The 23,150-nt window shown below is 45.7% G+C and overlaps 1 protein-coding gene across 1 annotated transcript in view; it reads right to left on the minus strand.

Annotated features, from left to right (window-relative positions):
- The window catches only part of DCAF7 (DDB1 and CUL4 associated factor 7), a 44,768-nt gene extending 21,624 nt beyond the window's left edge, over positions 1-23,144 (minus strand). The window contains exon 1 of the mRNA XM_019548467.1: positions 22,988-23,144. Coding sequence (XP_019404012.1) covers positions 22,988-23,125 — 138 coding nt within the window. The 5' untranslated portion in view covers positions 23,126-23,144. The remainder of the gene's footprint in view (positions 1-22,987) is intronic.
- Between the last annotated feature and the right edge of the window lie 6 nt (positions 23,145-23,150).

The following is a 23,150-nucleotide window of genomic DNA, read 5'->3' on the forward strand; positions in this document are numbered from 1 at the left end:
GGGGGGCAGGTTGTGCTCAGAGTGGGTGGTGGCGGCACTGGGAAGGGGCTATGAGGGGGAGGCTGCAGCCACCCCCAAATTCATCATAGCCCCCTCTCCCAGTGCCACTGCTTGCCCCAAGTGCAGCCCTGGCCCAGCCCCTGCTGGGAAGAGCCCGGTGCAGCCCCAAACACAGCCTGCAGCAGCAACCTGCCCACACCCCACACACAGATCTGGGGGCATGCAGCCCCCAGACCCTTCCAGGATGCATACAGCAGCAGAAGCCGCCCCCTCCCACAAACAAGCCCCGCTGTGGCTGTGCAGCGCCTGCCCCTGCCCTACTTCCTCCCTCACTGCTGGGTCCTTGATCTGCCCCCAGCCCCTTTCCTCACAACAGACTTACCAGCCAGACCTGGTTGCTCACCTGGCCACCTCTGTGCTGTGCTGCAGCTGCACATATGCATGGGGCATTTATTGGTGACATTATTCAGCTACATCAGCAAAAAAATGCTAACTGCCAATACAGTCAATTTTCCTTATATTTGTGTTGATCTAATATGAGACCGATGTACCAGTGCATCTCCAGTGACCAGTACTGCTTCTACGCACTGATTACAAAATCCTGACCAAAAGGCTCAAAATGGTCAAGGCCTATGTCACAGGACCTAAACAGCGCTACTGCATGCCTGGCAGAACAAATCAGGATGCATTTCTGCCATGTGACCTGCTGACAGCAGTGGAATTCTTTGGCATGAACATCACCCTTGTCTTCCTGGATTAAGAAAAAGCCTCTGATCAAATGAACCACAACTTCTTCCAAACTTTAGAAGCCTTTGGTTTTGGGTCCCTCCTCACCCTATCCATCCGTCTCTTGTACCGGGACATCTCTAGTCTCCCGAAGGCACATGGAGTGCTGTGTGCCCATTCCCAACAAGCAAGCACTGCCTCCTCTTTGGAATGTTCTACGCCCTAATCACTGCGCTACTGCTCCACATGCTGCAGCAGTATCCAATAAGGCTTGGACCTCTCATTAGCCAGAGTCCTGGCCACTGGCTCCTCAGTTAAGGTGACCATGTATGCTGATGACATGACTGTTTTTGCGAGCAATAAGGGTGACATCCAGTCCTTGATCAAGTGTCAGTGGGCCTGCTACGGGGGTGGGCAATTATTCTGGGCAGGTGGCTGCTTACTCAGTTTTGACAAGCTGTCGAGGGCTGCATGGGTAGCCCCACCCCTTAACAGCCCTGCACCCTGGTTGCTGTCTTGTGACTGGAAGTTCTGCCCCCTGACCTTTGCCACCAGAAGTCCCTTCCCTTGCGCCCAGAAATACTCCTTTTTGCAAGGGATTTTGCCATCTTGAAACCAGAAAAATACCAAATTATATGCAGAAAGCAAATATCATCTTGCTCACTGTCTGCTGTAAGGTAGACAAACCAACTAGCAAGACTGAAGTCCTGGACTTCAAAAACATTAATTTCAACAGGCTTAGGGCATTAGTAAGGGAGGTGATGCAGGACCAGGGACTGAAGACAAATGGAGTACATGAAGAGTGGTTGTTCCTCAAGGACATGATCCTTGAAGCACAAAAGCTGACCATTCCCATGTGGAAGAAAGGTAGCAGAAGGGCTCTCAAGCCCTCTTGGCTCAGTAGGGATATCATGGTCCTCTTGAAAAAGAAGAGGCATATACACAATGGAAGCTAGGGACACTCCTTAAGGAGGACTATACAACAGTGGTCTGCACATGTAGGGAGAAGATTAGGAAAGTTAAGGCAGTGACTGAATTCAAATTAGCAACAGGAGTCAAGGACAATAAGAAGCCCTTCTTTAGGTATGTAGGGAGCAGAAGGAGGAAAACAAATGGAAGCATGGGGTCCCTGCTGAACCCCTCAGGACAGCTGGTAACAGACAGCCTGGAGAAAACTGAACTCTTGAATGCCCACTTTGCTTCAGTTTTTCACTAAACCAAGGGGAAAAACATGCAAGATAAGGCTCACACAGGGCATGGTGGGAATGACAGCCTTCCCACTGTTGATGATGAGCTAGTGCATAACCACCTTGAAAAACTAGACATTTAAGTCAGCACAACTGGATGATCTTCACCTGACAGTGCTGAAGGAGCTAGCTGAGGTCATTGTGGGACCCCTGGCAAATCTTAAAAAAATCATGGTGCTCAGGTGAGATCCCTGAGGAGTGGAAGAGGGCCAACACTGTGCCCATCTTCAAGAAGGGGAAGAGGGAACACCTGGGCAACTATAGGCCAACCAACCTAACTTTTATCCCAGGGAAAATCCTAGAAAAACTCATCAAGGAGTCTATGTGCGATTCATCCGTAGACAGTAGGATTCTGAACGACAGCCAGCATGGCTTTGTCGCAGGCAGGTCCTGTCTTACCAATCTCACCTCCTTTTATGGCCACATCTCTTGTCACCTGGACATGGAAGAGAAGGTCAACATTATATACCTAGACTTTCAAAAGGCCTTTGATCTAGTATCCCATGATATCCTCATGGGAAAACTGGAAGATTGTGGGCTTAACTTTTCGACAGGTCAGTGGCTGGGAAACTGGCTCCAAAGTAGGACCCAGACAGTTCTTATGAACAGATCTGTGTCAGCCTGGAGAGAAGTGGCCAGTCGTGTCCCTCAAGGGTCTGTGCTTGGTCCGGTATTTTTCAACATCTTTATCAATTATTTGGATGTGGGGGTGAAGAGCTCACTGGCCAAGTGTGCAGACAACACCAAGTTATGTGGGAGCGTGGTCATGCCTGCAGGTAGGCTGCAGATATAGGTGGACCTGGACAGACCTGAGAGGTGGGCAAACTGGAACCAGATGAAGTTCACCACTGAGAAGTGTAAAATGCTCCATCTTGGGGCAAATAATCCCCAACATACCTACAGGCTCAGTGGTGACAATTTGAATTGCACCATGGCCAAAAGTGACATAGGGCTAATAGATGACCATTGCATGAACATGAACTGTCAGTGCGATGCTGTAGCCAGCACAGCAAACAACACTATGGCATGCATCAACTGATGCATCTCATGTAAAACCAAGCAAGTGATTCTTCCACTTTACTCAGCACTAGTGAGACCACCGTTGAAGACTGCATCCAGTTCTGGGTGCCACACTTCAACAAGGATGTGAAAGAACTTGAGAAGGTCCAGAGAAGAGCCACCCATATGATCAGAGACTTTCAAGGCAGGCCATATGAGGAAAGGCTGAGGGACTTAAGCCTCTTCAGCCTAAAGAAGAGAAGGCTGAGAGGGGACATGGTAGCAGCTTACCACTACATCAGAGGAGTACATCAAGAGCTTGGTGAACAACTGTTCACCAGGGCACCCATGAGGAAGACCAGGAAAAATGGATACAAACTCCCAGACACTACTTCAGTCTCAATTCTAAGAAAAACTCCTTCAGTCAGGATGTCTAGATTGTGGAACAAACTCCCTCTAGAGGTGGTGCAATAACCTATCCTGGAAATCTTCAAGAGGAGACTGGACAGTCACCTCACTGGGGTCACCTGACCCCCAGTTGTCTTTCCTGCCTAGTGCAGGGGGGCTGGATCTGATGATCTTGTGAGATCCCTTCCAGCCCCTAACAATCTAAAACATTCATTCATTTGATTTCAAAAAATATTTCTGTCCTGGTTTACATTCATTTGTGTAGTGTAGATAGAGGTGACTGTATGTAATAGCTTAAAATGAAGTCTTAGTCTTGTATATTGTGTGAGGGGTATAGGTTTATGGAGAGCTGTAGGTGTGTGGGTAGTGGGGGAGGGTATGGAAGTGTAGGGGTGGGGTGAGGGAGCATATAAATGTGTGTGTGTGGATATGTTCTCTCTCATTAAAAAATTAGGTGACTGTGGCGTCAATGCCTACACAGTCGGATGGGTCACAAATTGGCTGGAGGGCCGTACCCAGAGAGTGGTAGTGGACGGGTCTTTTTCAACCTGGAGGGATGTGGGCAGTGGGGTCCCCCAGGGCTCAGTCCTCAGGCCCGCACTGTTCAACATCTTCATCAGCGACTTGGACGAGGGGGTGAAAAGCACCTTGTTCAAATTTGCGGATGGCACTAAGATGTGGGGAGAAGCTGGAGGAGAGGGACAGGCTACAACTAGATCTGGACAGGTTACAGGGGTGGGCAGATGAGAACAGGATGGGTTTCAATACTGATAAGTGCGAGGTGATACACTGGGGGCGGGGGGAAGAACCATCAGCTGACCTACAGGCTGGGGAACTCCCTTCTCATCAGTGCAGAGGCAAAAAAGGATCTTGGAGTCATTATTGATTCCAAAATGAACATGGGCTGCCAATGTGAGGACGCAGTCAGGAAGGCCAACCACACCTTGTCATGCATCCACAGATGCATCACGAGAAGGTCCAAGGAGGTGATCCTCCCCCTCTATGCGACACTGGTCAGGCCACAGCTGGAGTACTGCATCCAGTTCTGGGCGCCACACTTCAGGAGGGATGTGGCCAGCATCGAGAGGGTCCAGAGGAGGGCCACCTGCATGATCAGGGGGCAGCCAAGCCCTACGAGCGGAAACTACAGAACCTGCACCTGTTCAGCTGCCACAAGAGAAGGCTGAGAGGGGATCTGGTGGCCATCTACAAACTGGCCAAGGGGGATCAGCAGGCTATGGAAGAGTACTGGTTCCCTCGATATCTTTTATTGGACCAACTATGTAGTCCGGATAAAGTTAGACAAGCTTTCAAATGCATTCTTCCTCAGGTCTCTCTAATCACAAGAACCAGGCACAGCACAGTTAAAAACAGCAGAGGGGAGAGGGTGAGAGAAATTCTCAGGGGTTGCACACGCACAATTAGCAGAAGAAAAGAAGGTGATTACTAGAAGATCAAGGCCTATCAAAAGGGGGGAGGATCATTCTCACCTTTCCTGTGTGGAAAGAATTCCAGAGTTGGGTAAAATATGACGTGCCATCAATGTTTAGTCCTTGCTTCTTACTTAGGCTGCTTGCAGACTTGTTAAAAAACAAAACAAAAACAAGAAAAAGCCCACACTCCAGTGCTTTAAACTCAGCATGTTCACCCGCTGAGCCCAATGCACGCCCAGAAGAAGCAGTGCATTAGTTGGACTCAGCTCATCTAATGTCTGTATAGATCGGGCACGTTAGTGTGGTGGGGTTTGGCGCTTATTTAAAACTGACTGAATCAGTTTTAGCTAAAAGCATCAAAGCCCTGCTGAAGTGCCCAATCTATACAGACACTGTGGAGGCAGCTTGAAGTAGTGCACTGCTGTCTCAGTAAAATGTGGGTTGTTTTTTTTTTAAATATCTGCAAGCAACCCTAGTGTCCAGCCAGTTTGTGAATTTTTATTCTAAATTTTGTATGAGCAAAGTAAGGATAAAAAGGTCAGGGAAGAAGTGATTGTTCCGTGAAAAAATATGCTTCTAATGCTGTTCCCCCAGCTCCCTCCTTTATATTTTTTCTATGAAAGTTCACTCTGGTGCATAGTTGCTGTTTAGTTTCACTGGAGCATTGAAAAAAATATAGTTTTCATTACAAAAGTATGGCCGCATTTGGGTATTAACTGTTAACCAATTTAAAACAGATAAACTCACTTCTATCTTGTGACAACTCAGTTTGATTTACTTCTCAGTCATTTTTATTTTCAAGGTGGGATTCAAAGTCCTAAGCGTCCCAAGTGTTGTACTGTATTTTAAGTTTTCAAAATGCCTGGTTTTATTAGAGGCAGAACTCCAGCAAAGTCATCCTCAGCACCTTGTGTACCTTATTTCAACTCAAACTCATTTCTCTGGCCTTGCAGCAGCTGTAGCATTGAGTAACTCCTTAATAACTAGTTGGCTCTCTAAACATTAGCAAGTTCTCATCCATAGCCATAGCAGGTGAAGACTTCTTCTGTCATATTACTAGGAAATAAAACTTTATTCAGAGGGTTATGAGACTTCCATATCTTCTTCTTTCCCTGGAACAAAATTTACTTTTCTTGAATGGCTGAAAATTGTTTTTGGCATTACACTGCCACACTTGAACAAGTGGAGCATCATCTAGAAAACTCATGGATTTCAGAACCATCTGAACTGGAGTCTACATAAGAGCAACACGCGAGCACAGACAATCACAGTTACTATCCTCTGAAACTTTCCCACATTCTGGCTTTTCCTTTTCTTCTACAAATCCTGTTACAGAAGCCTTTCAGTAAAGTCTTGTTTCATCTGGTGTCATCTGTGGGAAACTTCTTAAGAAGGTGAGAAAGTCTTTCACTCTGCCAATACTCAGCTGGCTTATTTGCTGTTTCTCTTAATGCTCTTTTTTAAGTGACAGTGATGCGTATTTTCTAACTGATAAAAAACAATGATTACTTGCCACATGCAATTGAAACTACAGCAGCAAACAGAAGAGCCTTTTCTTTTAATTCATGCTCAGAAAGCACTGCTCTCTGTGCCTTTGCTCCACAAGGTTCAAGAACCTCAGCAGCAGTAGGAGCTTTTCCTTCGCTCTCATGCTTATCGCAGCTTTTCACCAGCCTGTTTTCAGTCAGTCAAAAAAGTTGATCCCTCTGCTTCCAGATTCTGCAAGCAACCAACTTGTGCAACTCCTATTTGACTCTAACTTGGCTTTGATTAACCCAGGAGCTCGACACCCTTAACTTTTTCTTTAAGCAAGAAGCTTCTTGGGCATTTGGTCTGTTTCTCGACAAAAATAACTACTGTGACCTGATGCAAGGAAGTGAAAGGACATGCTCATGCACTGCCATCATAACATTCTGCTCACCCTTCACAAATGTTGTTCTTTAGCAGCAGCTGTTTCTGCTACTAGGAAAATGTTACCAGAATCATCTGTTTGTAAGTAGCTATTGCTTTTTCAGGCTAGGGACAGAAATTACACATTAAGTGACTGGAAACTAGTTGAAATCTGTAATATACCAGAAGTTCCATGCATATAAACTGCTTTCAAAATGGCCAAAGCCAGTTTAAGTTGAACCTGGGTGTACGTAGTACCAGACTTACCTGATTTAGGTTAAATTGGCTTATGGAACTTCTGTCCCAGATCCCCTCAGGATTCAAGTTAACTTTTAGTCCCCCAGCATGCAAAGATGCTTTGCGCCTCCCCTGTAACACCCCCTACCACCTTATAGGGTGGGCAAAGCTGTTTGCTCCAGCAGAGCAGGAAAGCATACTCTAGCGCCCCCTAGCTTCTGACCTAGGTCACTGCAGGCATGTGACTGCATTTCCAGAATCAAAAGCCGTGTCTGTTCACTTGCTTATCAGTTCAATCTATGCATTTTAAATTAACCTACGAAGATTGAATTGATTTACCCTCGGGCTTTTTGACAGCCTGTACTTAGCCACAAGGTGCTACTGCAAATTAGCATCTACTGTATTTCACACTTCTCAAAGACCATCCAAACAGGAATTCCCCAGTGCTTTGTAAAATGTAATAAATAGCTTCTCAGCTCCTCTTTTGGGGGAGTACTAGCTCCCGAAGTACTAACTTTATTTTACAGATGAAGACGTAAGGACAGTGAGAGGAGAAGATTGCAGCAGGGCCAGATATAAGCTCATCTATTCCTTTGCTCCTAGTCACACTGCTTTCAGAATAACAAATGATTTCATAAACACGCCTAAAATGGAATCAATACATCCAGTTTTCCACACAGTTCAGACTGCCTTAAGGCTTCAGCAGATACAGGCATGAAAAACTGTCACTTTAAGCTTGTAGTTTTGCAAAATAAGCAATTTAAAGATAATAGGTATGGCATCCTAATGTTACATTTCAATCACTTGGAATGCCAATTCTAAATTTTTTCACCAAGCATATCATGTTGACAAGCTTTAACAACAGGTGCAACATTAGATAGGGAACAGGAACCCAACACCAATATAAATGTTCTAAAAATTGAAATAATCAAGCTATGATTTTATAATCAAATAAACACTGTCAACACTGAGGTAGATAAAACTCAAGTGGCATTAATATATACAATATAAAATTTATACACACACACAACCCCCCCTCATAAAATTAATATAAAAGATATCAGATTTACCCAAAGAACCTTGTCTGCCTATGTCCTTAGACCAACACGGCTACAATCTATACCCCATTAATATACAATCATGCATACTCATGGGGAATAATTTAGTCTCAAACACTTTACTAGGTCCTATATTAGCCATATCAGCAAGAGGCAAGACACGCTGGGCATATACATCAGTGCAGCTGGTTCAAAGAAAGCCTTTATTCAATACACAGAAGAATCAAAAAAACCTAAGTAATATAAAACGAACAGGACAAGACAAAGAAATGTCATTTTATAAAATTCAAAGATATGTTCTCACCCAAGATAATATGTTCAGATTTGGCCATTCCATATAAAAAAAGAATATGCCAAAAAGAAAGGAGATTCAGAGGCAAAGTTAGGAGGATAGGCAGAATGCTCAGATAAAAAGATGGGATTGTTCATTTTAGCAGCGATTAAAATAAACACAAGGGCATATACTGTTCTTTATACCACAGGTTCTTTTTAAGAGGATGCACAAACATCCCTGATCAGCATACAAGAACAAAATGTCATTAAGCAAAATTTAGACGGTGGCCAACTCACAATCAAAGGAAAAGCCCTTTCTGCAATGAACATTATTTAGCTTATGGTATTCATTACCATAAGTTAGTATAGAGTCCAAGAGTTTAGCAGCATTAAAAAAGGATTAGAGATTTGTAAGGGTAAGCAAGTATATTTACAGTTATAGAAAGCATTAAAATAGAGACTTTGAAAGGTGTTTAAAGCTTAAGTCTCTGAGACATAGCCTAAAGCTTAAGAATCAGAATTAAAAGGGAAGTTGTTCCTAGAGGCAGGCTGCTTCCCAATGCTCATGGCAAAACCTTTTCTTCTAAAGCAAGCCACTGATGCCATCCCTTAGACCAGTGATAGTCTTTAAATTCAAAGCACCCTCCACAATTTCCCTTAATTTAATACCGCCCCCATTTAAAAAACTAGTTTCTCTCTCTCTTTTTTTTTTGTAGGAAAAAATGTTTTTCTTGCAAAGTTAACTTAAGCCATGGCAGGTCAGAATGTTTTTGACACTATGGATTACTATTTGAAACAACTGGGTTTATCCTGTGAATGACGTGTAAGTGCTTGCACACCTAACAGTTCTAATATTGCAGTGCCCTTAAAAGGATCTCAGGTCACCCAGGCTGAAAATACTTGCTCATACCACTGGTTCTCAATCTTGTTAGAGCTGAGGCACTTCTCAGAAAACTCTGGCTCTTGGTTTTCATTCATTTTTTGGCTACTGAAGAACAGCAGCACAGTTTTCCTGTTGCAAAGAACTCAAAGCCCATAACAGATCAGAATGTTTTAAATACTATGAATTCCTGTTTGAAATCTCTGGGTGCGTGGGGACCAGGCTTAGGAAGACCGGAGCACAGGTGGTCTTCTTGTCGATCCTCCCTGTCAGCGGGAGCAGTAGGCATCACATCACCTGTGTCATAGTTTCATAGTAGTTTGGGGTCAGAAGGGATCTGAACAGTTCATTTAGTCTGACCCCACGCCACCGGCAGGAGCACACACTGGGATCACACAACCCCAGACAGGTGTTCGTCCAACCTCTTTTTGAGTTTACCCAAGGTAGGAGCAAGGACCACTTCCCTAGGAAGTTGGTTCCAGATCCTAGCCACTTTAACAGTGAAATAGTGTCTCCTAATCTCTAACCTGAACCTATTCTTCATCACCTTCTGGCCATTGTTCCTTGTCACCCCAGGTGCTGCTGGGGGGAACAGGGCCCTTCCTATTTGTTGCTTATCTCCCCTGATGAGTTTGTAGGCAGCCACCAAATCCCACCTCAGCCTCCGCTTGCTGAGGCTGAACAGGTTCAGGTCCCTCAGCCTCTCCTCAGAGGGCCTGCCCTGTTGCCCTCCAACCAAGTGGGTGGCCCTCCTCTGAACCCTCTCAAGGCAGGCCACATTCTTCTTAAAGTGCGGTGCCCAGAACTGGACACAGTACTCCAATTGTGGCCTGACCAATACAGCGTAGAGGGGGAGTATCACCTCTCTGGACCAGCTTCAGATGCATCTTTGGATGCACGACAAGGTGCAGTTGGCTTTGCTGGCTGCAGTCTGGCATTGATGGCTCATGTTCATCTTGGAGTCAGTAATGACTCCAAGATCCCTTTCCGCCTCTGTGCTCACAAGGAGGGGGGAACTCCCCAGCTTGTATGTATGCTGTGGATTCCTTCTCTCCAGGTGCAGCACCCTGCATTTACTGACATTGAACCCCATCCTGTTACCATCCTCCCACTTCTGTAGTCTGTCTAAATCTAATTGCGGCCTCTCCCTCCCTTCGAGCATGCCTACCTCTCCCCACATTTTGGTGTCATCGGCATACTTGGACATATTTTCCACCCCCTTGTCCAAGTTGCTGATAAAGATGTTGAACAGTGTAGACCCCAGGACCGAGCCCTGGGGAACCACACTATTCACATCTATGACCCGTCCACCACCACTCTGTGTGCGCCCCAACAGCCAATTTTTGACCCATCCAACTGTGTAGGCATCAATGCCACAGTCACTCAATTTATTAACGAGAATGGGGTGAGAGACAGCGTCAAAGGCCTTCTTAAAGTCCAGAAAGACTACATCCACAGCAACACCATCATCCAGGGATTTAGTTACCTGGTCATAAAAGGCCATCAGGTCGGTCTGGCAGGACCCGCCTTTGATGAACCCATGTTGATTTCCCCTGGGCATGATCTCCCCTGCTGGCCAGAGAAGTCAACCCGCGGCTCTGGAGTTGATGCCATTGTGCGGGTTTTGGCTTCCTGGACCACAATCTGCACTTCCATGCAAGAGACCTCCTGGGACACGATGGGCTTCATCCCTCCACAAAAGGTAAAAGTCTCTTTTCTTACAGGTTGGCTGACCTCCAAATCAGGCTTTAAACTAAGTATGACGGAGGATGGGGAGACAGAAGGTGGAGAGAGTGTAGAACTTACACACTGAGAGACACGCAGCAATACACCCCAGGTAAGTACTAAGGCCGTGCAAAATTTCACCAGCTGTTTCATTCCGACACTGTTTTGACCAATTCTGAGGTTGAAACAGCAAAATCGGAATGAAACAAAGGCTGTTGAAATACCCTTGAAACAAAACGAGGCTGGTTGAAATGTTTTGGAAGTTGAAATGTTTTGACCATAGGCTGGGGATGGGAAGTCAGTCCAGCTGGGCTGACCTCCCATCCCCAGCAAAACACGAAACAGCCTTTCTGTTTTGACGGAACAGAACAGCTGTTTCGACTCTAAATGAAATTTGATATGAAATACTGTTCTGTCGAATCTCAAGGCGAAACAGAATGGTGCAGTTTCACACAGCCCTAGTAAGTGCCAAAGGGCCCTTTGGGCATCAGAATGGGGGATGGGGGAGGCACCAAAAGGCACCATTCGGAGGGCTCAAGTGCCTCTATACTAATGCTAGGAGGATAGGAAACAGGCAGGAAGAACTTGCACTCCTGCTTGCAGATAATAACTTTTATTTAGTGGGGCCAACAGAAACCTGGTGGGACCCTACCCATGACTTGGAGGTACACATTCAGGGCTACATGTTGTACAGAAGGGACAGGGTAGGGAGGAAAGGTGCTCTCTATGTAAAGGAGCATTATACATCTACTCCGATCAAAATGGGATCAGAGGAGGAGAAAGTTGAGGCATTATGGGTTAGGATACATGAAGGTGGAAAAGAAAGGGACCTGGTGGTGGGGGTCTGCTACAGACCACCACACCAAGAGGAAAAGCTAGATTTGAAATTCTTGAGGCTGTACAGACTACAGATGTGGTCGTCATGGGGGGCCTAAACTACAGCATGATTTGGCCTGCCTGCCTATCACCAGGCGCTGCCTGTGCCATATCGCACAGGCCCGGCCTGGCTTGGCACAATGCGCCTTCAGGCAGCTCCAGGCTGCTCAGTCTTACCCAGGGACCCACACTGCTCACAGGGACTGCCTGTCGCACCAGGCCCAGTTCTGCGTGCAAGGGCCCCACGTGCAATCGGGCCAGGCTGCTTCTGTGCACACAGGACCCAGCCTAGCGTGACAGCAAAGGAGTCCCCGCGAGCAGCCTGAAGCTGCCCAAAAGGTGCACAGCACTGCACCGGGCCTGCACAATACGGCACAGGTGCCAGGCAGCCAGGGTCAAACTGTGCTGCCCTGCAGGAGAGGGGAAGGGGGCTGTGCCAGGAGGCCCCGAACACCCTGATGGCCACTGCTGCTGCAGGTAAGCTGTGGTCCCTGTGAGGGGGGCTAGAGCCGGGGCCCTGGGAGGAGCAGGGAACCCATTCCTCCTGAGCAGACCACACCACTCAGTCATCCCCCTCACATTCCTCTGCACTCACCCATCCCCATTCCCACCCCACTCCTGCAAACACATCCCCCCCCATCACACACCCGTTGTACACAGCTGCCAGACAGGATGAGACCTACTGGCAGGAGCTACAATGTCAGGGGCAGCTGTCCTCACATCCTAGTTAGTGAAGGGGTCCAAGGAAGCCCCAACTGCTCTATGATAAGAAAACCAAAACCAAACATATGATGATAGAGACACTGGTAGGCTTCCAAATTGCTTTAACATTGCAAATATATGTACAGCAAAAGCTTTATTATCTGGCATCCGGGGAATGGGGGGGTGTCGGTAACAAAATATGCCAGTTAACTGAGCAGCTCGAACAGGCATCTTTGCCTGTTCAGGCTGCCCCCTCTCCCACTGCATCACTGCCCCTCTCACCCACCCCATGGGCCCTGAGGGACAGGGAGGGGGGCCCTATGTAAGCTGCTATGCCCCAGGCCATGGGGGCTCGCCAGTGCAGGCTGCTTTGTCCCATGATGTTTCCAATATTCCTTTTCTACAACTGCAATTTAACCAACTGATCATCATCTATTGATAAATAAGGCAACACAGACTCTCTTGCCCTACTAGCACTATTCAAATGACTAAAAACTAGGGGTGCACTGATACATCAGCTGGCTAGCAGATCAGCACCAATACAAGAAATTAGGTTACCAGCTATTGGCTTTTTATGGTCATTATAGCTGATAATTATGGCCATATGCCCAAAACACCCTGGGAACCATAGTCCGGTCCCTGCATCTGACCTGAGCCTGTGACAGACTACAGGTCCTGGTGAGCAGTGGGATGGGGAGGGGGTGCCAGCAAGTAGTCACAGGGCGCTGTGCTCAGCAACAAAGGGACAACTACCAGCTCTTGCTGCTGCTGCCATGGCAACGCTGTGCATGTAGCAAGGCCTTGAGTGCTGGGGCTACTTTAGAGACAACAGGCTACAAGACAGTTGCGTGAGGAACACTCTGCTCTGCCAGGTACTGGGCACCTTTGCAAAAGTTGATTCTCCCTGGCAGCCAAGGGAGCTTGCCTGTGCAGGGCCGTCTGGCATTGAGGCAAGGGTGTGCTCTGGGGCTCCAAAGGCACCTGGTGCCTCTGCCTGCTCAAGGGTCTGCCCTGCCCACCCAGGACTGCAGCACGGGGAGCAGGGCTGTGGACAGGAGCCATAGGTGAGGGGGCGACATGCATAGGAATAAGGTGGTCACTCCCTTCCTTATCAAGAGCCAGCAGGTAGATGTGCAGTGTATGCGTGCACACATGTGTTATAATCTTTTGTTTGTTTGTTTGTTTTGGATTTATGTCAGTAGTTTAAAATGCCTTGCACTATTACTAAATATCAGTTATTGGATCAGCATCGGCCACTATGGTTGGTTAATCATTGGCTATCAGTATTGGCCAAGAAAATCTTTAACTGATGCACCCCTACTAAGAACCAAATAAAGTAGGTTGCTTTGGTTTTTAACAGTTAGATACAGGAGAAACAAAAACAAATGGTATTTTGAACTAGCTGCTTTCCAACCAGAACTACATTTCAGAAAGCATTTTACTCAGACCCTGGGACAGAATGCCTGAAAGCATTCTATTTCTAACCCATGTACTGGCTAGTCATTTTGAGGCAAAGCACTGGAAATCTCAAATTAAAATACAGCTGTCACAGTCTTATATTAATTTCCCTGTGACTCAGATGAGTAACCTCAGGTGTAACTCTTGAATATACTACTTCACATGCCGTTCAAGATGATCAAACCCATTTATCTTCCTGCCCTGAGGCACTCAAGCATCTAACCATTCAGCCAGCTGTACTTTGTAAAGTGTGGTAGACTGATCTCATGAGCACAAAAACAAAAGCAGCAGCTGCACCAAAATAATGTTGCAGTAGCAAAAAGTTAAAAGATGTAATAGTTAAGAATCCTGAACCAATGTTAGCTTGTCCATGGTGTACATATGTTAAATGTATTTAAAAAAAGACGTATATTGTAATGGATCACTCAATGGGTAGTCATATCTTCCTAATGAATACAAAAATTTTAACTGTTGCAATTTGACTCAAATTTTAGATTTTCATTAATATCACTAATTTTTCTAGGGGTGCACTGATTGAGATTTTGGGGGCCAATACTGAGAGCCAGTTTTTAAGGAGGCATATTGGCAGATACCAATCTAACATCTAATGTAGCTGCATGCAACTGCTAAGTCTGCTGTGGTGGATGGGGAGAGGGGAGGGAAGGGGCATGGTGGGGGTGCAGATCACGGCCCCTGCCTTGAGGGAGGGAGCAGGGTTGGGGTAGGCGCTGCCCAGCTGGGACAGGGCAGGGGACAGAGCTGTGGCTTACTGGGGGCGGGGGGGGGAGAGGGGGATGCAGCTCCTACCGCTGTGCACATGCTAGGAGGGTGGGATGGGCTGCAGCTGTGGGCTGGCGCCAGGCTCTTCCCAGCAAATAGGGGCTCTGCTCAGGGCAGGCAGTGGCAATGCTGGGAGGGGGCTATGGCAAAATCTAGGGTGACTGCAGTCCCCCCCCGCCCCCCAGTGCCACTGCCGCCGGCCCCAAGCACAGCCCCCACGCACTGGAAGCACAGCCTCGAGCACAGCCCCATAGCCTCCACGCACTAGGAGGATCCTGGGACAACCCCAGCTCACAGCCCCCTCCCCATCCCATGCAGATCCAAGGCACATGCCCACCCCGTGCCCTCCCAGGATGCGCGCAGTGGTGGGAACTGCCCCCCACCACAAGCTGTGGCTCTGCCCCACCTGCCCCCAGCTGGGCAGTGCCTGCCCCAGTCCCTCCATCACCATGGGGGGGGGGTGTTGATCTGCCCCCCCCATGCCCCTTCCACCACAACAGACTTACCAGCTGCACACAGCTCTCCAGGCTGCCAGGCTGTGTTCCTTGCTGCCTGCATGCTTCACGCATGCACAGGCATTTACTGGCCATATTCTTGGCCACATCAGGCCAATTTCCGATACAATCAATTTTCTTTATGTTGGTGCTGATCTGATATCAGACTGATGCATCAGTGTACCTCTACCATTTTCCATTTACTTTTTTCATCCACTCCCAAAGTCTAAATACACCTTTCAAACTGGCATAAGGGCCTACAGGGTAAGAGACCGAACTGCTAATATAGATCAACAAGTGATCACTTAAGATGGAGTGCTTAGTGCTAAATTCTATATCTATAGACATATACACACACTTTTAACATCTCTGTAATTGAGAGATGGACAGAATTTTCCTTAAGCTTCCTCAGCTTAACATTTCCCTCTCCACAAATCCTCACAAAACGTTAGGGTTTTAACCATACACCACACATGGACTATTTCAGCCTAAATGCTTTTTTTCCAATCAAAGTATGAATAAATAAGGAGCAGGGGTGGGAGAGACACACAGGCCTCTGCCCCGCCCCCCCCCCATGTCATTCTTGACAGGCAGTTGGCTAGTAAATACATAATACTATATTAGGAACCATATATATTTTCACTCCTTGCAAAAAAATAATCAGACTCATTCCTTTGAACTCAATGGGTAGCCATTTCCTATGGATACTCCCAAGTCTCCTACTCCATTATCTTTTGGGGGAGGGAAGACATGGGTAACAAATTATCTCAAACAGTTTTTTGTGTTTTGTTTTATTGCAATTCTGCAATGCAGAAGTAGAAATGCTGAAAGTGAAGTCTGGCTAATTAAATTATTACATCTTTAGTTTTTAGTTGAAGTCCTAAAGATTTCAACATGACAATTACCTTCTTGCCTCAAATATCCCTGCTCTTTTGTCAGTCTGGATACAGATCTTATTATGAAACAGAAACTGTATTAGTAGAACTTCAGACAAGGGATGAAATCAGACATCCACACCAATTGTTAAATTTGGTAACCACTTTTAATACCTTTGATTATGAAGCGTTTACTTTCCTACAGACAGCAACAAAGAAAAATGAATGGCACAGCTTTGGGGCGAGTAGGTTACATCCCAGCTGAGTATACACAGAGAACAATAAGGAGATGTTCTTCCTCTTCACTTTGGAAATTATAACATGAGGTTTGACAGGGATCTTCTTGTTTGCCTTCCTGATCAGGGTGCATCTGGCTCAGAAACTGCCTTTGTCCACAGCCTCAAGAAGATTTGAAAATGCAGGCAGCCTAGAAAATCGAAGCTCAATCCAGAAAAGATGGAAATCATGCCAGCAGTGTTTTGGAATAGGAACTACAATACAGCATAAGGATGATTTCTCCTGTGGCACAGAAAGTACTCATCTTTGACATGTTCTGCCTGTACAGCATGATGCTTAGCTTCTAGCAGTTAAACAAGTGGGTAGCAGCTGTGACAAAATGTTTTTCATCTTTACTTTGCTAAATGTTTCCAACAGTTTCTTTCTGATATAGACCTGGGACCAAAACATATCCTTGTTTTACTTTAAGAATTAAATATTGCATCGAGTTCTGTGTAGAGCAACCCCTTTGATCAGCATTTCCTAAACTTTTGAAAACTGAACCCTCAATCCCCCAAAAAATTAAAACCACATCTTCAGCCTCACTAAGTGCTGTAAAAAGCTTACTGAGAAATAGGCAGGCCGTATAGATCAGAGGTCAGCAACATTTTTGGGTAGAGTGCCAAAAACACCCGCAACCTTGACTTGTAAGATGTTGGCATACCAGGGAAGGATGGTGGGGGAGCTGCAAGGGGCCTGATCCTTGCCGTGACAGTGCAGCCCCAGCCCCTCTCCAAGGCACAAGTGCCAAGCAAAATGCCTCCACAATGCCATGCTCCGACACACACGCCAGGGTTGCCTACCCCAGTGCAGATCTGCGTAACAGAATACGTCTTCCCTTATATAGTTTGATGAACAGTGAAGTATTTCAAAAGTCAGTGCTGTGAACCATCATCTTTGGCCCCTGTTAATATGAATGGTCATTTCAGAATCCACTTACTGTTTTAGACCACCAGTCACTAAACTGGCGTGCGCAAGACGATCCATTGGGTTGTGGGAAGAAAATATTAGAACTTCTATTTATATTTTTTCATCTCATCCGTTTTTAATTTCTATTTTTTGTGTATGTTTTATAATGTACATAATATATTAGTACAGTAGTACATGTATATAATTTATAAATAAATAAATATACATATATTGGGGGGGGTGCTCAAAAATTTTTTACTGATAGGGGTATGCGATCAAAAAAGTTTGGAGACCACTGTTTTAGACTTCTCATAAACTAATGTGGACAGGACAGCATCATTTAGCCTTTAAAATATGTGCAGATATTTCTTTGCAACTATCCATGCTCCTGGCAAGGTAATCATGGCCTTATTTGTAGACTGCCTTAAATAGTCTATACCGGGAGTGCTCAACCTCTGGCCCACAGATCTCACACAGTACAATGTCATCTGGCTGTGGGACTCCTTACAGGTCCCCTGATGCCAAGTTGCCATACCATGGCGAACCCTAGGACCTGCACACTGGATCTGGCACCTGATCCCAGCGTGCAGGACCAGTCAGCACCAGGCTCCAGAACCCAGTCCTGGCATGGCAGGTGAGAAGGGGAAGCGCCAGGCCTCCCAAGGCCCAATCCCAGTGCACTGGGGGTAGATGAGGGTAGTTCTGGGCCCGAGATCCAATCCCAGTGCACAGGGAGTAGAAGGGGTCAGCGCCAGCCCCCAGCCTCTCCCGAGACCCAGTCTGCCTGCAGACAAAGCTCACACCACTCACCTGGCCCACGGGGCCAAAAGGTTAAGCATCACTGGCCCGGAAGCTTATTTGGTGCAGACTGAGTCACATTACTCCAAATGACTGAAAACCAATAGAAAGTGGGAGGGAGTTCTAACTGGACTTTAGTTGCTGATCTAGGGTCCTAAATATTTTTGGGACTTACACATAAGAAAGCACTTCTTTTCCCAGGCTATAATGCAAATAACATAATTAGCAAAAGCATCACAAGTCAATGGAGGCCAACCTTTTTGACAGGTGTGCCAAAAATTATCCTTGTATCCTCCCTGAATGCCACTCTGATCCCCTTCCTTAATCTCCTGCTCTATCTGCTGCCTATCCTCTCCCTAATCAGCCACGTGCTAAATACCTAGGCTGCCCATGCCATTTGTGGCACTTGTGCCACATGTTGGCCACTACTGTCTTAGGTGAACAAAGGTTTCCTAGAACCATAACAGCCTGGATCTGTTGGCCTTCATAGCATACTACAAAGTGCATTTATGTAGGTTTTGATTACATTAAAACTGCATGGGGAGGAAGCTATAAGTTAAGTTTGGAAGGAGAGCTAGAGTCTGATGGTTGTCAAGGATAAAGATTACACAATACTGTTTTATTTTTGTAACTTGTCAGGTGGTTCAAGCTCTGGCGAGGAATCCCTTCTTAACAGGAGAAATGTAAAGATTTAAAAGGATATACTGTGGTAATATTAATGCTTTTTTGGGAAAGTTCTGTCCTTAAAAACATAAAATACTTTAAACATCAAAACTGAAAATCATGCATTAGAAATATGGCACAAGGAAGGTAGTCTGTATTTTCCAAAAGAAATGTAGTAGAATTGAGAAATACTGTTTTGAATCCCTTAAAGATTTACATAATACATTATTCAAAGATATATAAAATGAATAAGAAGTCATTGACATTTTCATTGTTCCTCTAAATAGGAATATTTTGGAGTTCATTATGCAACTAACCTTAACTGGCATTTAATGTAAAAGGATACCTGCTCCATAAACCTATTCTTTAAAAAATGTCTACTTATCCCTGAAACTCAGGTATCAAAACAGTGACTAAACTTTACAGTCCAACATTACCAAACTATTGTAAATTAGACTTAAATTAAGGTCTTACATGATCTGTAGGGATTATATCATACCCATGAATAGATATGAACTAGATTTAAAAGGGCTACTTTCCAACTAGCATACCCCTATATAGTTGGAGAGTATTTGAATCTCAGGACAATGAAGAATCTAGGGCACTGGTTTTCAACCATTTGAGATTCAAAGCATCCCTTGTTAGATTTAAGGCACCTCTCAGAAAATTCCAGCTCTTAGTTTTTACGCATTTTTTGACTGGAAAAAATAATACAGCAATTTTTTGTGTTGCAAAGACCTCAGAAAGACTACAACTGATCAAAATATTTTTAACACTGTGGATTACTATTTGAAATCTCTGGGTTTGTCGTGTAAATCATGTTTGTTTACCTATCAGTGCTAATACTGTGTGGCAGCCTTGAAAAGATCTCAAGGCATCCCAACGTGCCATGGCATTTTGGCTAAGAATTACTGGTCTATTGGGAACTATACAACTTCTTTTTTTCCCTAAACAAAAAAACTAAAACTGTGCAACACTAAAAGAAACAAAACTGTGGTGGGTCATTCATGAGGATCTCAGTGATAGAATTCAAATATCCTGAATACAACTAGGTTCTATCTAGGAGTGCAGAAATGTGTACCTCTCTGCTCACTCTTCAAGTGGAGGTGACAGTCAGTATCAATAATCTTAAGAATAATTACATTTCTATTTTAGGAGAAATACAAATCTCCTCTATTAAATCAGTAATATTTTTACTTGGATGGTTGTATTATTAATACTATTCAGGTGGAAAATCCATATACCATTTAAACAGTACCAGACTTATTGACCTGTGATGCAATTTGAGGAACAACCAAATGTTCGATATGAAAGTCTTGTTTCAGGCGTTTTAGAAACTGAACTGAATCATAAAGCATGCATCTCCATTTTTGATACTATGATAAACTGACTTGAACCCCACCTTCATACTCTTGATTTTTTAATTCCTGAAACACTGTGTAGGCCTTCCACTACTGAGCACTTACAGAAAATGAAAACAAGATGACACATACTTGGCCCAGTTTAAGTATAAAAGAGACACCTGCAAAATGTTCATAGGACAGCAGTGATTTAAATAGCCTAACACTGCCTCTGTATGCAGCTGCCATAGGTGTAAGGAGCCAGGGCAAGACAGCATGTAGTTTGACTGCTTTAAAACTACTTCAAATCTGAAAGACAGAACAGCCTAAAGATGGGACTACTACAGGTTACAAGAACCCTTGGAGGAGCTCAGCCTTAGGGAATAGAGATGGCATAACACCAGCTTTCTTCCCCAAACTACAAACTTATTTTTGGTACTTCTCAGCAGCCAGACCACAAAATGTGGCCACTACTCTTAAGCAATCCAATCTAGTTCAATAACTGCTGGGGTTTATTATATAAGGTCTTCTAATTACAGGAACAATATTTACAATAGATTGCAACCTCATAGCATACATAGTTTGACTTTTTAATCAATGCCTTGATCTCTTAATGAAATGCATCACCATTGTAACCTCTCAGGTTTGACACCAAGAAGACAGCATCTACGTCAATGAATACACATCAGGTGAGGACACAATCTTGGTACAGCAGAGACAGTCCAACAGTAAACATCAGTCAACTTATCACAGAAATACTGGTATCTAAGGTGCCACAGCCTGGAAATTGTTGGTAAAAGTCGAGTTTAGCGGTAGCCACTAAAAGCCATCTTTCAGGGAGGGCATCAGTTTATCCTTTGTCCTGTAAAGTTTTAACATTCAGAGTCAAATTATCCACTGCACAGAGTTTTCAAAAAGAAAAGCATTGCTTTGCCCTTCCAAAATAGATTTTATTTAAGCCTTTTTAAATGAATAAGAATTCACTTTTAGAATTAAATGGAGCTCAAAATTTTCAGATCAGGAGAAGAATTTTTGGAGGAAGTTGATTGCATAGAGTTTTAAATGAAAGCATGTTCCAACCAGAACTACGTTATTTATGGTGACAGCCAGCCAGAAACTAACTTATCTGGACCCAACAATGATCAATTAAGCAGCGCTGTCAAGCTTCACTAGCTTCCGTCAAACAGTGACACACAAGTTGGTTTTTACCCTCCCACCGTATGCCGGTAAACAGAGAAACCTAAATACTTCTGCCTGAAAGCGTACCACTGGTTATTACAAGTAACGCCTACTACTATAATTGAAAGGGAAAAAAAGGAAATTTCACTTTCAGTCCATTTGACACCACTCAGTGTATTTGTTTTATCATGCTTACATGGTTCTTTCACAACAAATGGGATATTTAAGCAAAACAGGAACTAATGGAAGATGGTAGCACCATAGGCTATTTTGAAAATTATTAATTAAAAATTACTCTGCTCCCAGAGGATCCCCCCCATAAAACTCCCCACTAGTAGGAAAAGAACATCATGAAGCCAAACTGTCAACTAAACTCTGTGCTGGTCAGAAGTAAATTAACCATTAGTAAATAAATTAACATAGAAAGCACTTTATATATTGCAGTATAGACAATAACTTAATGTTTTTAAGTGAAGCCACACCATGACTGAAGAATTCACTGTCTATACACCATATTCAACATAGTCTGTAACAGGGCTGCCCAACTGTCTCCAAGCTCCCTCCCCAACTCCACTCTTTAGCTTCCAGTAGGTGGAGCAGTTCTGAGAGCAAGTCCTGGGCTATGCAGGGAGGAAGAGGGTGGGAGGATCAGGACCCCAACCAAAGTGGGACTGAGCATATGCAACAGCTGGGAAATCCTTCATGTGGTGGAACAGGGGAGGGAAAGGGAGGTGAAGTCATATGCCCATGACTGAGTGGTGTGGGTTGTGGGGGTGGTGGGCTTGCAGTGTAGTGGGAGTGGTGGGGAGGTGAAGAGCATCTGCATGTCATGCATGCTCTGTGCAGCCTGTGGCCCCCAGCGGTGCAGCCCTCAGGGGCTCAGAATTTGGACAGCCCAGCTCTATAATATTTATTCCTTTGTTTCATCTCTACCATCACGCTTTCCCCATATGATGAACAGCTCCTGGGGTCTACAGAGCGGACTGAACCAGGGTCTGCAGAAGTGATTAGCTGGGGTGAGCCTGGAAGATGAGACTTCTGACTTGTATTCAGTGTGGATAAACAGGAGGAGCAGCCCACCCTGCCAGGGACAGATAGTGAGGACTCACTTCCCTGAGGAAGCCAAGGGAGCGGAGGGAGACCTGGAAAGTCAACAAGGTATCTGCCTACATAAAAACTTATCTCTGCATGAAGCTTTCCCACTGGAATGAAATCTCACAAGCAGGATGCAAACAAAGCCTGCAAGGGGGAGCCACAAGAGTTGTGCTCCACAGCTTGCCAAGGCTGCCCAAGCAGTGTGGCAGTGTGCTGGGAAGCCCACAGCCAGGTACGTGCCATGCCAGAGCCTTTCCACCCAAGCCCCTCGGAGCGGCATGGCCCTGCCAGCTCCCCAGTCGGGGGGCTCCTTTTCCAACCAGGCCTTTTACCAGAAGCCTCCAGCCTTGCTCTGGAGCCACAAACATCAGCTTCTAGTCTCAAACCGCAGCAAGGGAAGTTGAGTTTGGATATTAGGAAGACTCTCTCCCTAGGAGGGCAGTGAAGCACTGAACAGGCTACAAGAGGAGCTGTGGACCCTCCATCCTTGGAGGCTTTTAAGGGCCCGCTTGGCACAGCCTGGGCTGGGCTGATGTAGCTGGGGCCACTCCTGCACAAGGCGGATCCCGAGGTCCCCTCCACCCCCCGTCTCCGCGGTGCAGACCCAGGCCGCGGCAGAGGGCAGCCCGTGGCCCTCGGGGGGGGAGGGGGCCGGGCCCAGCCCACCTTGTTGTTGTACTCCTCCACGAAGCTGCCCAGCGCCAGGCGGAAGCGCTTGTCGGGCCGGACGCTCCAGTTCATGGCGTACACGGTCCAAGGCGCCTCGTACTTGTAGATCTCCTTCCGCTTCCCGTGCAGCGACATGGCGAGGCGCGGCGAGCGGGGCCGG

Source organism: Crocodylus porosus, unplaced genomic scaffold, assembly GCF_001723895.1.
Source record: "Crocodylus porosus isolate Cpor-Errol unplaced genomic scaffold, CroPor_comp1, whole genome shotgun sequence".
NCBI classification, from domain to species: Eukaryota; Metazoa; Chordata; order Crocodylia; family Crocodylidae; genus Crocodylus; species Crocodylus porosus.